Consider the following 19,025-nt stretch of genomic DNA (forward strand, 5'->3'; position numbering starts at 1 on the left):
CAGCATATATGTTCTCTTCCTGTGATATTTGTTTGTTCTGGCAAGACTCCAAGAAGCCTTGGCCCCTGAAAACAGCTCAGCAAAAGGCAGCCCTGAGGCAATTGCTTCAGATTTGCCAGATAATAAGTCCCAAGATTGCAATCATCACTAACAGGACCAGGGCCAGAATATAGATATTCTTGTGAGAATTTTTTCTGATAGTAAACAGCGTGCTGTAACTAACCAGCGGTTCTGTCTGCGTGCACCTTTGAGCTTTCCACACTGGCTTCTCTGCTGTCACTGGGTCGCCTTGGTCATGGATGGTCATGGCCAAATATTTTTCTTTTTTTAACATTTTATTTATTTTGGAGGGGAGCGTGAGTGGGGGGTAGGGTCAGAGGGAGAAGCAGGCTCCCTGCTGAGCAAGAAGCCTGATGCAGAACTCTATCCCAGGACCCTGGGATCATGACCCAAGCCGAAGGCAGAATAAGCTCCTTTTCCTTTTCAGCCATTCTTCCCTGCATTGCTTGGAAATCCTTCCTGCTCCAGAGAAGTCACTAAGGAGGCATCTTTCTGAAGTCCCCAGTTCAGTAATTCATTTGTTTCCTTGGCAAGCTGATTGCTGGAATATTGCAACTGTTGCAGATTTTCCTCTGGTTGCTCCAGTGAGTCCCACTTACTTCCTCGTTGGCTCATCAGATTCTTTTTTTTTTTTTTTAATTCCTTTTTAAAAGACTATTTACTTATTTCTATTTATTTATTTGAGAGGGACAGAGAGAGCGAGAGCATGAGAATGGAGAAGGTCACAGAAGGAAAAGCAGACTCCCCACGGGGCTGGGAGCCCAATGTGGGACTCGATCCTAGGACTCCAGGGTCATGATCTGAACCAAAGGCAGTTGCTTAACCAACTGAACCACCCAGGCAACCCACTCATCAGATTCTTTATCTGAGTGGTGGTTCTGCAGATCTGCTGGGTGCGGCTGCTCTGGGTCTGGATGACTGTTGAAATCCTGGAGCTGGAGCTCAGCGGGCTCCATGTGTGATCCGTGTCCAAAGGACTGTAGAACATGATGAAGAACTAAGACCCCAGGGCCCTGCTGGGCATTCCCCGAAGCAGCTCCGGGACTGGACCCACAGGCTGATGGCAAACTGGGAAGAGAAAGGGCTGGGGGAAGGGGCTGAGGCTGGCTGCACCCTCTCTGTTTCTCTTTTCTAGCTGCTCTGGCCCTTTGCTGACCTCACTTTCGATTTAAATGTCATTTGGAAGGTGTTCATGTCCAGATTCACATCTGGACAAGCATCCCAGCCTTCGGGGGTGGGAGGTGGGGGTCTTGGTGTTCTCAACTGCTGTGTCAGATGCAGAGGTGAGACATGGTAATTCCTCCCCAGTGCCCGTTGCTGCCCAAGTTCCCTTTCTGCAGTGACCACAGCTCTGACACGCAGCTTCCTGTTGGGGTTTCCTTGGCCTCACCCCCTGATTTGGGCCAGTTCCTTCCCCAACAGAGGGACCTGAATGCCGGCTGATGCAGACATGGTGTCCCTACTGCTGCTGCCCCTGCTGTGGGGGGGTAAGTAGGCCAAGGGGGAGGTCTGGAGGGCACAGTGTGGGTGTCCCAGAGCCACAGCTGAGCCTCTGTGTCCCCACAGGGTCCCTGCAAGAGGCCTGGGGGTACCAGCTTCAAGTGCAGGACACAGTGACGGTGCAGGAGGGTCTGTGTGTGCACCTGCCCTGCTCCTTCTCCTATCCCTGGAGCTCGTGGTCTACCCATGAGAGGCCCTACGTGTACTGGTTCTGGAGTGGGGACAGCTCCCATAACTCTCAGCTTGTGGCTACAAATGATCCAACAAAAACCGTGAAGACAGAGTTCAGGGACCGGTTCAACCTCGTCAGGAAGCCCCAGGAAAACGACTGTTCTCTGAGGATCAGAGAGGCCAGGAGGAGCGACCAGGGACTCTACAAGTGCCAAATAGGGAAAGACTATGGGAGATACACTTACAAAGATAAGCAGCTGAACCTGAAGGTGGCAGGTATGGCAGGGGCCCCAGGAGAGCTCTGGGACGTGGAGACCCCCCCCCTCTTAAAACAGCAGCAGGACACTGGAACATTCCCTGCTCCAAGTCTTGGGGCTGGGATGGTGGGAAGAGACATGGGGGCCTGGGGTCAGCTTGTGTCCTGAGGCCCTGGTCCCTGTCAGGGTCACACTCAGGGGACCCAGCGTCCTGGGGCCCAGGCACCTGCGTCTGTCCTCCTCAGCCCTGACACAGGAACCCGACATCCACTTTCTGGAGCCCCTGAAGTCTGGCTATCCCACGAACCTGACCTGTAGTCTGCGGGGATCCTGCGAAGAAGGAAGACCTCTCAGCTTCTTCTGGATGGGGGGTGCTCTTGACTCGCTGGACCCCCAGACCCTCCACTCCTCGGTGCTGACCCTCACCCCAAGGGTGCAGGACCATGGCAGCAACCTCACCTGTCAGGTGCACCTGCCAGGAGTTCAGGGCACCGTGGAAAGAACCATCAGGCTCAATGTCTCCTGTGAGTGCTGGAGGGATAGCTGGGCCCCCCACATAGTGGGGACTCTGTGTGTGTGTGTGTGTGTGTGTGTGTGTGTGTGTGTGTGTGTGTATGCAGATGCACCTTGAGAGTGTAGGTGCGGAGTGGACAAGGGCAGCATTCCCCACTTTCCCTGTGGTCCTCTACCCCTCCTTGGGTTCTGGGTCATCTTCAATCCTAATCATCAGGTCTGAGGCGGGCCTTATCTTTCCATCCCAGATGCTCCCCAAAACCTCACCATCAGCCTCCTCTCCAGCGATGGCACAGGTAGGAAAGAACCTATCTTCTTGGAGACTGAGACCCAGGCCCTGGGGTGGGTGTAGGGGGTCAGCTCCCAGCAAAGGGGAGGGGATCATAGCTTGAATGGGATCAGATAGGGGAAAAGCAAAAATAAAAATCAGCAGCCCCCTACCTCCCACGGGTGCACGCACCCGCATTCCCACACACCCATGCTCACGCGTGCACACACGCACACACACGCACACTAACTACTCAAAGCCTGTTTCACCTCAGGAGTGGCACACCTCTGGCTTCCCGCCTACCCTGCCACCCCAGCTTCCTCCATCCTATTTCCTGGCACGTTCACTGAGTGAAGCCACCAAGCACCCCAGGCATGTCCCAGTGGGACACTGAGCCTCCGCTGAAGATACGAGGCACAGACACCTGAGGTCAAACTCTTTGGGGCGTAAAGCCAGCCTTTCAGCCCTGATGGAACCAAGTCATTGGGTCAAGGAAGGAGAGGGAAATGCCAACCAGCTCCTGCGAAGGAGGGAGGAAGGAGACTGCCAGCCTCCCACAACTGGAGCGGGTGCTCTCCCTCTCTCTCTGCATCTCTCTCCCAAAGCCCTGAAGATTCTGGAAAAGGGCTTGACCATTCTCACCCAGGAAGGCCAGATTCCACGGCTGCTCTGTGTTGCTGAAGGCAACCCCCCAGCCCAGCTGAGCTGGGTCCTGGGGGGACAGACTCTGAGCTCCTCCCATCCCGCACACCCTGGGATCCTGGAGCTCCCTCAGATACAAATGGAGCATGAAGGAGACCTCACCTGCCAAGCCCAGAACGCACTGGGCTCCCAGCACATCTCCCTGCATCTCTCTGTGGTCTGTGAGTGTGGGGACCCCTGGGGGCAGGCTGCCCTGGGCCTGGGGAGGAGAGACACGGCCGACCCCTCCCCTTTCTCCCGCAGATCCCCCTCGGCTGCTCAGCCCCTCCTGCTCCTGGGAGGGCGAGGGGCCGCACTGTAACTGCTCCTCCCGAGCCCAGCCGGCCCCCACACTGCGCTGGCGGCTGGGGGAGGAGCTGCTGGAGGGGAACCACAGCAACGCCTCCTGCACCGCCACCTCCAGCCTTGCAGGGCCCTGGGCCAACAGCTCCCTGAGCCTCAGTGGGCCGCTGGGCTCTGGCCTCAGACTCAGCTGTGAGGCCCGGAATGACCACGGGAAACAGAGCGCCGCTGTCCTGCTGCTTCCAGGTCTGGGAGCTGTCAGGGGCAGAGGTGTAGGAAGGGGGGAGTCTGGATCCTAGAAAAGAAGGTCTGGGGGTGGGGCTGGGGTCTGCACAGGGGGTGACTGGTGGGATAGGGTGCTGCTCCGTCTGCAGCAAGTTCTGCGAGGAGGTAGGAGAGCAAGAGACAGAGGCCCAGAAATGAGTCTCCCCATGCCTCTTCCCTGCAGGGAAACCAGTGCTCCTGGCAGGAGCAGTGCCCGCAGCTCTTGGAGGTGCTGGTGCCATGGCTCTGCTCTCCCTAAGTTTGTGCCTCCTCTTCTTTTGCATGTAAGTCATTGTCGGGAGAGGTACAGGGAGTGCGGAGAGAGGTCACTCAATCCCAGAAACGCAGAGCGGAGTAGAGTAGATCCAGGGGGCATCTTCTGGGTGGTGGGGGGATAAGGGCTGCATGGAGATACCACTCCCACATGTTTACAGGGTTCAATTCAGTGGCTTTTAGCATATTCAGAGCTGTGCATCCATGACCACAATTCTAGGACTTTTTCATCAATCTCCAAATGAAAAAGAAACAAACAAAAGAAACCCTTTTCTCCTTGATTTTCATCCTGGCCCCGTCCTCCCCCAGCGCAAGGCAACCGCCAGTCTATTTTCTGTCTCTCTGCCTTTGCCTCTTATTGAGGACATTCTGTGTTAAGTGGAGTCATGCAACATGGGGTCCTTCGTGACTGACCCCTTTCACTTAGCATGTCTTCAAGGGTCCTGCATGTTGTGGAATGTGTCAGTCAGTCCTTTAAAAAAAAAAAAAAAGATTTTTATTTATTTATTTGAGAAAGAGTGAGCACCAGTACGGGGAAGAGGCAGAGGCAGAGGCAGAGGCAGAGGGAGATACAGATTCCTCACTGAGCAGGGAGCCTGAGTGGGGCTTGATTCCAGGACCCTGGGATCATGACCTGAGCTGAAAGCAGACGCTTAAACAGCTGAGCCACCCAGGTGCCCAATACCTCATCCTTTTTTTATCTCCATATGCCGTTCCATTGCATGGATGGAGCCCATTTTGTCATTCGTGTATTGATAGACATTTGGGTTGTTTCTACATTTGAGCTGTCACGAAGAACGCTGCTATGACCACTTGGGCCCCAGGGTTTATGTGTTAGGAGCATCTTTTTTTTTTTTTTTTAAGATTTTATTTATTTGACACAGAGAGAGAAATCACAAATAGGCAGAGAGGCAGGCAGAGAGAGAGAGGGGAGGAAGCAGGCTCCCTGCAGAGCAGAGAGCCCGACGCAGGGCTCAATCCGAGGACCCTGGGATCATGACCTGAGCCGAAGGCAGAGGCTTTAACCCACTGAGCCACCCAGGCGCCCCCATGTTAAAGGCATCTTTAGTGATGAAGTTGGTCCAGCCAAACCTCTGCTCACCCAGAGGGACGTAGTGCTTATGTGCAGGTCAGGAAGGTCTGAGGTTGGTTCTGGGGTCTGGATGCCCTCTCACCAGGGAGCGGGCAGCCGGCCCATGTGAGTCTGAGCCGTGGCTGCAGCATGCTGCTTTCTCCCCTTAGAGTGAAGGCCCGCAGGAAGCAAGCATCTGGGAGCCGAGAGGGCCTGGATGACGAAGATCCTGTCATGGGTACAGTGGCCTGGGTGAGTGATGCTGGTGTCCTCTCATGCAGTTGGGGGGTTTGTTGGGCTTGTCCCTTCTGAGTCCAGATGGGGCTCCCAGCGTTTCCCCACCCCCTGCTCTGCCCTGGTCTCCTGGAAGAACGCCTGGGAGTTGACCTCCCTTCTGTTCTTCACCTTCATCTCCCAGAGCCAGTGGCCCTCTGGTCACCTCTTGTTCCATCCCCGCTGATCGGCCTTTTCTAGACACAGCCTGATGGAACCTCTCCCAAACTCTATTGCTTTCCAGCCATTTGGGAGTTTCAATGATGTTGTTTAGAGAATTGAGTCATGTTCCTTGGTCTGATATTTAAAATCCCTCTAGCAGTCTCCTGATGGCCACTCCAGCCTTGGTCCTGCTGTGGTCCAGCTACACTGGCTTTCTCACGGTCTCCATACACACCTGCTCCCCTACGACTTGGAGCCTTTGCGTGTACAGTTCCTCCAAACTCCTGTCCCCGTTTCCACTAGACCACCTCTTGCGATCGCCATTCCAGCTCCAGTACCAACACCGTCTGCTCAGGGAAGCTTTTGCCATCCCCCTCCCTGCCAGTGTCTGTGTCTCTTTCTCAAAGAGAGAGCTCCGTGTCTATCCCTGTCTTGAGGGGCACCATACACAACATCACTGCCTTTGCTTGTCTCTGCCCTGTTGTATTTGTGACGTCTTTGCGGGCAGGGGACTGCAGTTGTCTCTCACTCCATGTGCAACATGTCCCCTCTCACCTCTTACAAAATTGCACCCATGTCACTCTAAATGGAGTTATCCAAAATGCTTGATTCGTGACCAACCCCTTATTGCAGGAACAAGCATTGTTCATTTGTGCTTACTCCTTTTGTTCATGATATGATAAGCAGCTGTGACCCTAGTATCCAACCGAAGACCTCAAACACTGACCCTAACTTCCATACACTCAGGTTGCTCTGTGACCCCATCCCCAGGAACCACTGTTGAGTCTTTTCTTGCTAGCGTTATCCCATGGACATATGCCTAAAAGAGTTGCTGTTTAGTTTCATTGCTTCTGCACCAACAAAGGTTGTCACATTCTGTGCATTCTTCTAGGACTTGCTTTTGTAGACCCAGCGCCGTGAGTTACGTCATGGAGAATCATCTGTGTTGCGGGACATTGCCGCTGTCTGTTTCATTTTATGATTATGTCTTTTGCTTAAGATCCTGCTGCTGGACATTTGAATTGTTCCAGATTTCTGGTTCATATCTCATTGCATTCACATGGAAGAGTTTTTCTTCATTGTTACATAAGAATTTAGTTACTAGGTGGGAGGGTATGTGAATGTTCTGGTTGACCAGGTTTTCCAGAGCAAACGCATCCATTTATACATCCATCTATGCCTATCAGATGCTGTTAGTCTATAATCTCTGTAGCACTTGGTTTTCTGATTTTTTTTTTTTCCATCTCACTATCTTACTCTGGTATTGATTTGCATTTCTTTGGTTGTCAATGAGGATGAAAATGTCTCTGCCTTTACTGGTATATGAACACCTCCTCTCTAAAATGCCTGGTCCCATCAGCAGCCCATTTTCCTATTGGGTGTTCGACTTTGTTATTGAATTTATTGGAGAGTTTTATACATTTTCATACTACTTTTCCTCTATTATATGCATTGTAAATATCTTCTCCAGTGAGTAACTTGTCTTCACTTTTTAAAGGTGACCTTGATGAAGGTTAGTTCTTAATTGTAATATAACCATATTCAACAATCTCTTCCTTTCTGTTGAGTGACTTTGAGTCTCATTTAAGAAAATCTTTCTTACCCTAGGATTAGAAGGATATTCAAGTATAGTTTCTTAAAAAAAAAAAAAAAAGATTTTATTGGGGCACCTGGGTGGCTCTGTTGTTAAATGTCTGCTTGGTCTCAGGTCATGATCCTGGAGTCCTGGGATGGAGCCCCATGTTGGGCTCTGTGTTCAGTGGGAAGTCTGCTTCTCCCTCTTCCACTATCCTTGCTTGTGCTCGCTCTCCCTGAAAAATAAATAAATAAAATCGTTTTTCTTTAAGATTTTATTCATTTATTTGACAGAGAGAGAGACAGCGAGGGAGGGAACACAGACAAGGGGAGTGGGAGAGGGAAAAGCTGGCTTCCTGCCAAGCAGCGAGCCCATACAGGGCTCTATCCCAGGACCCTGAGATCATGACCTGAGCTGAAGGCAGACACTTAAATGACTGAGCCATCCAGGTGTCCCCTTTATTTCATTTTTTTTTTTTTAAAGTAGACTCATGCCTAATATGGAGCTCTAACTCACAACCCCGAGACCAAGAGTCACATGCTCTACTGACTGAGCCACCCAGTTGCCCCATTGCCAATCTATTTAAACATTAGAACTAGTTTATCACATTCCAAAAAGTCCTCCTATTGGTGTTTTTATTGGAATTACATCTGTAGATCAACTTGGGAAGAATTTATTTATTTATAAATTCCGGTCTTCTTGCCCATAAAAACAGATATTAGTTTCAGTTTTTTCCAAAAAAGATGTAGAATTCCTTCAGACAGGTCTTGCAAACTTTTATTTTACTTTCTTAATAACCAGCTTTGTTAGTACTACAAATGCTATCTTTTAAAAAGTGCATCTTCTGATCATTCATCAATGATAAAACAGAATGAAAACATTTGTTAAAAATTTGGGGTGCCTGGGTGGCTCAGTGGGTTAAGTCTCTTCCTTTAGCTCAGGTCATGATCTCAGGGTCCTGGGATCGAGTCCTGCATCGGGCTCTCTGCTCAGCAGGGAGCCTGCTTCCCCTCCCCGCCCCTCCCCGCCTGTCTCTCTGCCTGCTTGTGACCTCTGTCTGTCAAATAAATAAATAGATAAATAAATAAAATCTTTAAATCTTTAAAAAAAAATTTATGAAGTGTTGGGATGCCTGGGTGGATCAGTCGGTTGAGCAGCCAGCTCTTGATTTTGGCTCAAGTCAGGATCTCAGGGTCATGAGATTGATCCCTGCACCAGGCTCTGTGCTCAGCATGGAGAATTCCCCTAACTCTTTCTCCCTTTCCTCCTCTCCCCACCCCAGCTCTCACACACATGCACACAGGCTCTCTCTCTCAAATAAATAAATAAATCTTTAAAAAAAAATATGAAGTGGGGCACTTGGGTGGCTCAGTGAGTTAAGCCTCTGCCTTCAGCTCAGGTCATGATCTCAGGGTCCTGGGATCGAGACCCACATCGGGCTCTCTGCTAAGCAGGGAGCCTGCTTCCCCCCCGCCGCCCCCCGCCTGCCTCTCTGCCTATTTGTGATCTTTGTCTGTCAAATAAATAAATAAAATCTTAAAAAATTATGAAGCGTTAGGACACCTGGTTGTCTTAGTGGGAGGATCATGCAACTTCTGATCTCTAGGTCATGGGTTTGAGCCCCATGTTGGGTGTAGAGATTACTAAAATAATAATAATAGTAATAGTAATAATAATAAACTTCAAAAAATTTATATAAAGCATTTTAAAATTTTAAAAAATTACAAATAGTGTGTCATTTAGATTCTTATTGGTTTGGTAGCTGGAGCATTTTTAGATCTACTCATAACCCCGCTGTACCACAGTTTTACAGAGGGATACCATCTGCATCCTCTGCAGACATATATTTCCTCTAAGAGATTTCATATTTCAGTAAGTGACGCAGTCTCCTGAATCAGTGGTAGGAAAGTGAGCACACTCAGACTCTATTTTCTGGTCACAGAGGTCTGTGTCATAAGGAGTGTGGGTAGTGGGTGGCGAAAGAGTCCACAGTCGCCAGTTCCTTATTGTGTCCATGCAGCTTCTCCTTCTACTTTCTACCGTGGTGGGGCTGAACACCCCTGCAGAGTTCTTCTGGGGATCCACTGTAAATGTTCGTTTCTTCCCAGTGACACCCAGCTCTTTGGGGTGCTGGTCTGGATGCTGAGAATTGTCTTTGTTCTCTCTGTAGACGCAGCAACACGTGAAAAGCAATTACAAATATATTGATCTTATATTCTTCTAGCTCGCTAAACCCTCGTGTTAGTTTTTTTTAAAAGATTCTATTTTTTTTTTAAAGATTTTATTTATTTATTTGACAGACAGAGATCACAAGTAGGCAGAGAGGCAGGCAGAGAGGAGAGGGAGAAGCAGGCTCCCTGTTGAGCAGAGAGCCTGATGTGGGGCTCGATCCCAGGACCCTGAGATCATGACCTGAGCCGAAGGCAGAGGCTTTTAGGCACCCCTAAAGATTCTATTTTTAAGTAATCTCTACACCCATTATGGGGCTCAGACTTACAAACCCTGAAATCAAGAGGTGCATGGTCCACCGACCTACTGAGCCAGCCAGGCACCCCTAAGCTCCCTTGTTAGTTCTAATAATTTGTATATAGACACTGAAGTATTTTTTTTAAAGATTTTTATTTATTTATTCGACAGACAGAGATCACAAGTAGGCAGAGAGGCAGGCAGAGAGAGAAGGGGAAGCAGGTTCCTTGCCAAGCAGAGAGCCTGATGCGGGGCTCAATCCCAGGACCTTAGGATCATGACCTAAGCCGAAGGCAAAGGCTTTAACCCACTGAGCCACCCAGGCGCCCCAATATTGAAGTATTTTTAACAGGTTTTAAAAAAAATTAACATGTAATATATTACTGGTTTCATAGGTACAGCTCAGTGATTCATGGGTCTTATATAACACCCAGTGCTCATTACATCTGATGTCCTCCTTAATGCCTATCACCCAGTTACCACATCCCTCCACCCCCACTCTTCCAACAACCCTCAGTTTGTTTCCTATGATTAAGAGTCTCTTATGGTTTGTCTCCCTTTCTGATTTCTTCTTGCTTTTTTCCCTCTCTTCCCCTATGATCCTCTGTTTTGTTTCTTAAATTCCGCATATCAGAGAGATCATATGATAATTGTCTTTTTCTGACTTATCTTGCTTAACATAATACCCTCTAGTTCCATCTACGTCACTGCAAATGGCAAGATTTCATTTCCTTTGATGGCTGCATAGTATTCCATTGTGTATATATACCACATCTTTTTTGTTCATTCATCTGTTGATGGACATATGGGTTCTTTCCATGGTTTGGTTATTATGGACATTACTGCTATAAACATTCAGGTACATGTGCCCCTTTGGATCACTATATTTGTATCTTTAGGGTAAATACCCAGTAGTGCAACTGCTGGGTCATAGGGTAGCTCTATTTTCAACCTTTTTAAAAAAAATATTTTATTTATTTATTTGACAGAGAGATCATAAGGAGGCAGAGAGGCAGGCAGAGAGAGAGAGGAGGAAGCAGGCTCCTCGCCTAGCAGAGAGCCTGATGCGGGCCTCGATCCCAGGACCCTGAGACCATGACCTGAGCCGAAGGCAGAGGTTTAACCCTCTGAGCCACCCAAGTGCCCCTATTTTCAACTTTTTGAGGAACCTCTATGCTGTTTTCTAGAATGGCTGCACCAGCTTGCATTCCCACCAACAGTGTGGGAGGGTTCCCTATTCTCCGCATGCTTGCCTACATCTGTTAATTTTAGTCATTCTGACTGGTGTGAGATGGTATCTCATTGTGGTTTTTGCTTTGTATTTCCATGATGCAAGTGATATTGAGCACTTTTTCATGTGTCTGTTGGCCATTTTAACAGGCTTTTCTTTTTCTTTTTTTTTTCCCGATTTAAAAATTATCACAGGGCACCTTCTGGCTCAGTAGGAAGAGCCTGTGACTCTTGATCTCAGGGTTGTGAGCCCACATATTTTAGAAATACTCTATCCTCTAGGTTCCATTTTTTCCCATATTCCATTTTCTCCTTTCTTAAAAAATTAATATATCTCTCTTATATCCAACAAAAAAACTTTAGTGTTCTTTTATATATCTCGTGTTCTCCTTTCCCTCCACTTTCCAAGATGTTGGTGCTTTTTTCTAGATCTTCATTTTTCATTCTGGGTTATTATGAACATACTTAACATATTTAAATTTGGTCTTTTAAGATACAACCACGCATTTTACTGGGGTACTTTGTCACCTTTGTACCCCATATTTATTGCAGCATTTTCAGGTTTTGTTACTTTTATTTGAATTCTTCCTCCCAACATGCTTTCAATATGGGTTTTCTTGTGTTAAGACTTCTGAGGACTTGTGTGTTTGAAGCTTTTTTCATGCTCCTACATTTGAATTTCATTTGGCAGGATATAATTTCTAGGATCAAACTGATGTTCCTTCAATGCTTTATTTTGTTATTTTATCTTATTTATCCTTTAAGGAAACTTTATGCGCAACATGGGACTCAAACTTGCAGCCCCAAGATTAAAAGTCACAAGCTCTACCCACTGAGCAAGCCATGCACCCTCTTCCTTTAACTCTTTCAACACTGTACTCTCTTGTTTCTTGTACCCAGTGTCACGGTTAAGAAAGGTTATGTCTAGGGACACCTGGGTGGCTCAGGTGATTAAGTTTCTGACTCCTGATTTCAGCTCAGTCATGATCTCAGGATCGTGACATCTAGGCCCGGTCAGGCTCTGTGCTCACTGGGGAATCTGCTTGAGATTCTCTCTCCCTCTCCTTCTGCCCCTCCCCCTGCTTGCATACATGCATTCTGTCTCTCTCTCAAAAAAAAAAAAAAAAAAAAAAAGAAAAGGAAATTTTATGTCTTTATGAATCTTTCATGTTTCTAAGCGATCCACTCATTGTCACTGGAAACTTTTACATTTTTCTCTTCGGTTTTGATATATATATATTTTTAAGATTTGGTTTGTTTATTTGACACACACACAGAGAAAGAGCACAGAGTGCCCCACACAAGCTGGGGGAGTGACAGGCAGAGAGAGAGAAAGAAGAAGCAGGCTCCCTTCTGAGCAAAGAGCCCGATGTGGGGGCTTGATCCCAGGACCCTGAGATCATGACCCAAACTGAAGTCAGTCGCTTAACCCACTGAACCACCCAGGTGCTCCCAGTTTTGGTATTCTTAAGATTTACTGTGCTGTATTAGGGTATGTAGTTTTCCTGCTCTTTTAAAATTTTTTTTTTAATTTTTAAATTATTTTTTAAAGATTTTATTTATTTGACAGAGATCACAAGTAGGCAGAGAAGCAGGCAGAGAGAGAGGAGGAAGAAGGCTCCCCACTGAGTAGAGAGCCCGATGTGGGGTTCGATCCCAGGACCCTGGGATCATGACCCGAGCCGAAGGCAGGACTTTAACCCACTGAGCCATCCAGGTGTCCCTCCCTTGCTCTTTTTAAAATCTTCCATTTGTGGGCCCTTTTCAGCTGCGTTAGTTTATCTTTATTCAATTCTGGGAATTTTATCTTTATTTTGTCCGAGTATTTCTTCCCCTTTTTATTTCCAATAACACAACAGAACTCATTTTGTTCCTGGCTCTGCTGGTGACTAGAGGGCAAGTTACTTTACCTTCCCCCACCTCAGTCTCCCTAATCTGTAAAATGGGGGAAATCAGTATCCTTCACAGTGTGGGGATTAAACGTGATTAGTAAACCTTCAATATGGCCTAATCAGTCGTAGCATTACAGAATTTTATTTTATCTATCTTTTTGCCTTACAGAATTTTATTTTATTTTTTTAAGATTTTATTTATTTGAGAGAGAGCATGAGTCGGGGGAAGGACAGAGGAAGAAGCAGGATCTCTGCTGAACAGGGAACCGGATGCAGGACTCAGTCCTGGGACTGGGACCCGGGGATCATGACCTGAGCTGAAGGCATACGCTTAACCGACTGAGCCACCCAGGCGCCCCAGCATTACAGGATTTTAAATGGATGAGTGAAGCGTTGGATTCATAGGAAGTGTCTGTGAATAGGAGGATGAATGAATGAATGAATGAATGACCCATTATCCCATACTTGCCTTATTCCTTCTCTGACTCCCTTGTTTCTCCTTTCTTCAGGGTTCCAGGCAAAAGTCCTGTCCAGACAGCCCCCCAACCCAAGCAACCCCTACCGGGGATGCCCCTCCCTCAGGGGAGCAACAGGAGCTCCATTACGCCTCCTTCAGCTTTCACAGAATGAAGCTGAGGGAGCCTAAGGATGAGGAGAGCGCTGGCACCAGCGAGTACTCAGAGATCAAGACAACAAATGAGGATGCTTAGAGCTTGGCCTGAGGAATTGCAGCTCCTGGGGCAGAGGAGAAGTCAGGCACTAATCAGCAAAGCATGTGAACCACTGTGGCAATATGAACAGGAAGGACTGGCCGAGTGTCCCCAGGTGGAGCTGACTTGGGCTCTCATGTAGGCTGCCAAGGAAGTCACTTCATCTTTCTGTGCCTCAGTTTCCCATTCTGTAAATCAGAGATCGCGCATTCTGCCTCAGAGGTGGTTGTGGACATTAAAGAAATTAACACACAGAAATCAACCAACAAAAGTCCCATCTCAACTGCCTTACCTGTGCTCAGTACCTACTGCTCTCTCTTCTTTGGACAGAAAAATAATTGGCAAGTTACCCTGAGGCTTGGGATGACCAGGCCCAGAGCACAGGGTAGCAACCTGCTGGGGTCATTCTCCTTCCCAGAGCTCTTCAGAGCACCCCCCCCCCCCGGGAAAGAAAGACCAGTCGCTCAGCCTGGTGTTTGATTCATAACATATGTGCCTCTTATCATCTCTGTGGAGTCTTCTCCTCATCCCACTTGTACCTGTCAATTCTTCTAGCACATTCCTTCACCTCCTGACCTCCAGTCCCTTCCCTGTCTCACAGATGGGCCCCACAGCGATGTGTCCAGCAGCCAGAGAGCTGACCCTGTGTCTCCTACACAACCGCCTTCAAGGCTCTCTAGCCTTAGACAATACATCACGAGTATTGGCCGCCCCCAGCTTTTAAAGTCCATCACACCCTCCCTGCTAGCTACTGTTGGAAAAGAAACCACGGACCCAAAGTGGAGACACTTGCCCCCACAACTGAGCAAACCAAGAGTAACAGCAGTCTCAATCTCTCCCGGAAATGTGACCTTTCAACAGAGGATCTGAAATTTCCTGATCAGCCCTGATGAGGTCACCAGCAGGATGAGAGCTTCCCCCAAAAGATGGCCTGACCTGAAAAAAAAAATCTTTTCTTTTGGTAATAACTCCCTTGCCCCACCCTCCTGCCTATAAAAACCTACGTGCAGCCCCTCAGAGTGCCTGTCTCTTTACGGGATGGAATGCTGCCCAATTTAGGAGTCATTGAATAAAGCCAATTACATCCTCATTTACTCGGTGGAATTTTTGTTCCTTGGCCCCGCTCATCTGCACTTCTCTCTGCTTTCTTCCTTACAACCACCTCTGTGTTGTTCAGCCCAAGGCTGTGCAGTTTGAGATCCCTCCCCTGGAGGCCCTGCCTCTTCGCTTCACCTTGCGTCCAAGGGCTGGTCCTTCGCCTCTGAGTCCTTGCACGCACCGCGGCTCAGAGCCTGGACAGAAGAAAGAGCTCATTCTCGCCTCTCCTGTAAAGCTGAACTAACTTGTTATTATTATTTTTTTTCTCAAGAAAGCACTAAAATGAAAGCAGCTGAAACTTCCCCAGCGGCACTGTCATGCCGGTGCCCAATGAGCTTTTCTGAGCTTTCCTGATCGTAAGTGCCTGACATTAAGCTTTTAATTAAGGTACAAAATGGAAATTTTTCTAGAAGGAGGTAGGGCAAGAAAGTTATAGCATGAGAAAAGGATTGGTCCAGGTGAGGCTGCTTTCTCTTGTGTGGAGAGGTGAAGGTAAGGGGTGTCCTCCTAAGATTACCTCATCTTCCTTTGGGGGATGGAGGGACCCTTGTGGCAGACTCTTTGGTGCTGATCAGAAAATTCCTGACTGACCAGCTAGGACTGCGTCTCTGGGGAATGACAGAGGATGTCAACCACCTCCACTTTGACCTCAGTCAGTACTTTTTTTTTAAAGTAGGCTCCATGCCCAGCGTGAAGCCCAGCCTGGGGCTTGAACTCACCACCCTGAGATCAAGACCTGAGCTGAGGTCAAGAATAGGACCCTTCATGAGACTGAGCCACCCAGGCGCTGCCTCAGTCTGTACTTTCTAATTGATTAAGTTCTTCATTCCAGCTTATCTCTGAACTCAGGCGAGAGACCTTGGAGGAGGGGGGAGCATCGTGATGGGAAGTGAAACTACCCCCTCAACCAATAAGAACTGCCTTGAGCCAGCGAGACCCAGTAGGTCTGACCCCAAGACAACCATCCACCAGACCTATCCTGCCTAACAGCATGTCCCCACTGCTCTTCCTCACGTACTTTCTTTTCTTTTTTTATTTTTAATTTTTATTGTATTTTTAAAAGATTTTATTTATCTACCTGACAGAGAGACAGCAAGAGCAGGAATGTAAGCAGGGGGAACTGGAAAGGGAGAAGCAGGGTCCCTGCCGAGCAGGGAGTCTGACATGCTCGATCCCAGGATGCTGGGATCATGATCTGAGCCGAAGGCAGATGCCCAACAACTGACCCACCCAGGCTCCCCTTTCTTTCTTTCTTTTTTTTTTTAATTTTATTTATTTATTTTACAGAGAGAGATCACAAGTAGGCAGAGAGGCAGGCAGAGAGAGAGAGAGGAGGAAGCAGACTCCCTGCTGAGCAGAGAGCCTGATGCGGGACTCGATGCCAGGACCCTGAGATCATGACCTGAGCCGAAGGCAGCGGCTTAACCCACTGAGCCACCCAGGCACCCCTCTTTTTTTTAATTTAAAGAGAGAGCACAAGTGTGTGTGATGGGTGGGAGTGGGGAGGGAGGGACAAAGAGAGAGAGAATCTCAAGCTGACTCTGTGCTGAGCATGGAGCCCAATGTGGGGCTCAATCGGACAACCCTGAGATCATAACCTGAGCTGAGATCATAACCTGAGCTGAAATCAAGTTGTACACTTAACTGACTGAGCCACCCCGGCGCCACCCACATTTTCCTCATATAAACTTAGGAAGATTTTCAGCACTCTGAAGGCAGTCTTGGAGACATTAGTCCACTGTGGTCCCAGTGTTGGCCTCCCTGGAGTAAATTCCTGCCTTGTTTCACCACCGCGTGTGTCTCTACCTTTGGAGTGGCTGAACCCATCTGTCTGGGACTCCTGGAGCCAGCTGCTCCTGCACTCCTGAGCCCTGGTGATAGGAGACTGAAACTGCAGTTAGGTTTTGTGTTAAGTCCCAGTTTGGGATTTGGCCTAAATGACACTATTTTTTTTTTAATTCCAGTATAGTTAATGTCATACTAGTTTCAGCTGTACAGTATAGTGATTCAGCAGTTCTGTACATTACTCAGTGCTCATCATGGTATGCGTACTATTAATCCCCTTCTCCTATTTTATCCATCCCTCCACCTAATGCCACTCTCTTCAGTTCTCCATAGTTAAGAGTCTGTTGGTTTGTCTCTTTTTTCTTTGTTCATTTGTTTTGTTTCTCAAATTTCACATATGAGTGAAATCATATGGCATTTGTCTTTCCCTGACTTATTTCACTTAGCGTTGTACTTTCCATACATGTTGTTCTATACATGTTGTTGCAAAAGGCAAGATTTCATTCCTGTGTATGGCTAATATTCCACTGTATTGGAAGATTATTAGAAGGTTATGGCTAATATCCTGTATCTTCTTTATCCATTCACCTACCAGTGGACACTTTGGCTGCTTCCATAATTTGGCTATTGTAAATAATGCTGCAGTAAATGTAGGTAAATTCCGAAACATATACCTTTTGGAATTAGTGTTTTTGTATTCTTGGGGTAAATACTCAGTGTGATTGTGGATACTACGGTAGTTCTATTTTTAACTTTTTGAGGAAACTCCATACTGTTCTGCACAGTGTCTGCACCAGCTTGCATTCCTACCAACAGTGCAGGAGGGCTCCTTTTTCTCCACAGCCTCTCCAACACTTGTTGTTTCTTCATTTTGGTTTTGGTTTTGTTTTAGTTGATTTTGTTTTAGGAGCACCTCGATGGCTCAGTTGGTTAAGCATCTGTCTTTGGCTCAGGTTGTCCTCTCCTGTCTTGTCCCTGGGGTCCTGGGATAGAGACCCGAATCAGGCTTCCTGTTCAGAGGGAAGCCTGCTTCTCCCTTTCCTCCTTGCTCATTCTCTCTCTCTCTCTGTCTCTCAAGTAAATAAATAAAACCTCTTGGGGGAAAGTTTATTTTGTTTTAGTTATCTCTACAGCCAACATGGGGCTCAAACTCACATGCTCTTCTGACTGAGCCAGCCAGGTGCCCTCTCATATTTCTGACAGGTAGAAGATGATACGAGGGTTTTTTTTTCTTAAGATTTTATTTTTATGTAATCTCTACACCCAAACTGGAGCTCAAACTCACAAACCTGAAATCAGGAGCTGCATGTTTCACAAACTGAGCCAGCCAGGTGTCCCAGAGTTTGTTTTTTTTAAAAATAAATTCCTGCACATTCTTTCTACTCATGCCCAGCTTCTACCCCAGTCCCCTGTTCTCCAGAGTTGGCCTAAAAACGACCTCTCTATAGGTCACACTGAGATCTTAATTCTTAGTGGTGGCCTGATAAGCTTGGTAACTTCCCTAAGATATGAAGTTCTCTGGGGAACTTCCTCTTCTAGGGACATTCCAGTTGCAAATGCAAAGTGAAATCCACTGTTAATACTCATGAGCATGTTGCATGTTCATTAGCAGCAGAGTCTCCTGGACCAGTTGGAAGATGGCATAGGGGCTGGTCCGTGGAGACATGATGTTGATTCCTTTAGACTCCCCCTCCTATGGAGGTCTCTCTTGCTGTCTGTGGCTGCCATCAGTCCTGGACTACTGTCAGATAGTCCTTAGCTGATAAGATAAGTCCTATCCCTTATAAATAAGACACCTCCCCACCGTGCATCATCTCCTTTTATGGGACCAGAGTGCCATGGATTAAGGTATCCCTCTCTATGGCCTCAAGCATGTGTGGGTCACGAGTCCAGCCTCCAAATATTCATCAACGATGTGAGACCCTGTGATGGTTGCTTACCACTTCAAGTCTCATTTCCCACTCTGCCAGATGAGAATTGTTAGCCAGTCCTCTCTAGGGGTGGTCGTGAAGGTTCAGTGGGGCAATGTGCAGAAAGGCACAGCCCTGAGCCTGGCACAGGAGGAGATCCAGTGAACACCCACTCTTTCCTATCCTCTACTCGAGGGGAGATCTGGGCACAGACTTGCTAGTGTAAGTGTGGTCAGGGTGCCTGGGTGGCTCAGTCTTTTTTTTTTTTTTTTAAAGATTTTATTTATTTATTTGATAGAGAGAAATCACAAGTAGACGGAGAGGCAGGCAGGCAGAGAGAGAGAGAGGGAAGCAGGCTCCCTGCTGAGCAGAGAGCCCGATGCGGGACTCGACCCCAGGACCCTGAGATCATGACCTGAGCCGAAGGCAGTGGCTTAACCCACTGAGCTCTGGGTGGCTCAGTCTTTAAGCATCTGCCTTCAGCTCAGGGCATGATTCTGGGGTCCTGCGATCAAGTCCCCTGTCAGACTCCTGCTCAGAGGGGAGCCTGTTTCTCCCTCT

General features: G+C 47.8%; 1 protein-coding gene across 2 annotated transcripts; it reads left to right on the forward strand.

Moving 5' to 3' along the window:
* Nucleotides 1–503: 503 nt before the first annotated feature.
* LOC131817553 (sialic acid-binding Ig-like lectin 5) lies at nt 504–14,761 on the forward strand. 2 transcript variants are annotated; one of them, XM_059151053.1, is made up of 10 exons: nt 504–644; nt 1,483–1,547; nt 1,627–2,007; nt 2,234–2,512; nt 2,750–2,797; nt 3,375–3,632; nt 3,715–3,999; nt 4,202–4,301; nt 5,533–5,614; nt 5,958–7,037. In XM_059151053.1, the coding sequence occupies exons 2-10, from the start codon at nt 1,493–1,495 to the stop codon at nt 6,231–6,233; spliced, it is 1,764 nt and encodes a 587-aa protein (XP_059007036.1). In that variant the 5' UTR covers nt 504–644; nt 1,483–1,492; the 3' UTR covers nt 6,234–7,037. The 2 variants fall into 2 exon arrangements, with proteins under 2 accessions (XP_059007036.1, XP_059007037.1); XM_059151054.1 differs by lacking the exons at nt 504–644; nt 5,958–7,037 and adding an exon at nt 13,471–14,761.
* The last annotated feature ends 4,264 nt before the right edge of the window (nt 14,762–19,025 follow it).

This window comes from Mustela lutreola, chromosome 16, assembly GCF_030435805.1.
Source record: "Mustela lutreola isolate mMusLut2 chromosome 16, mMusLut2.pri, whole genome shotgun sequence".
NCBI classification, from domain to species: domain Eukaryota; kingdom Metazoa; phylum Chordata; class Mammalia; order Carnivora; family Mustelidae; genus Mustela; species Mustela lutreola.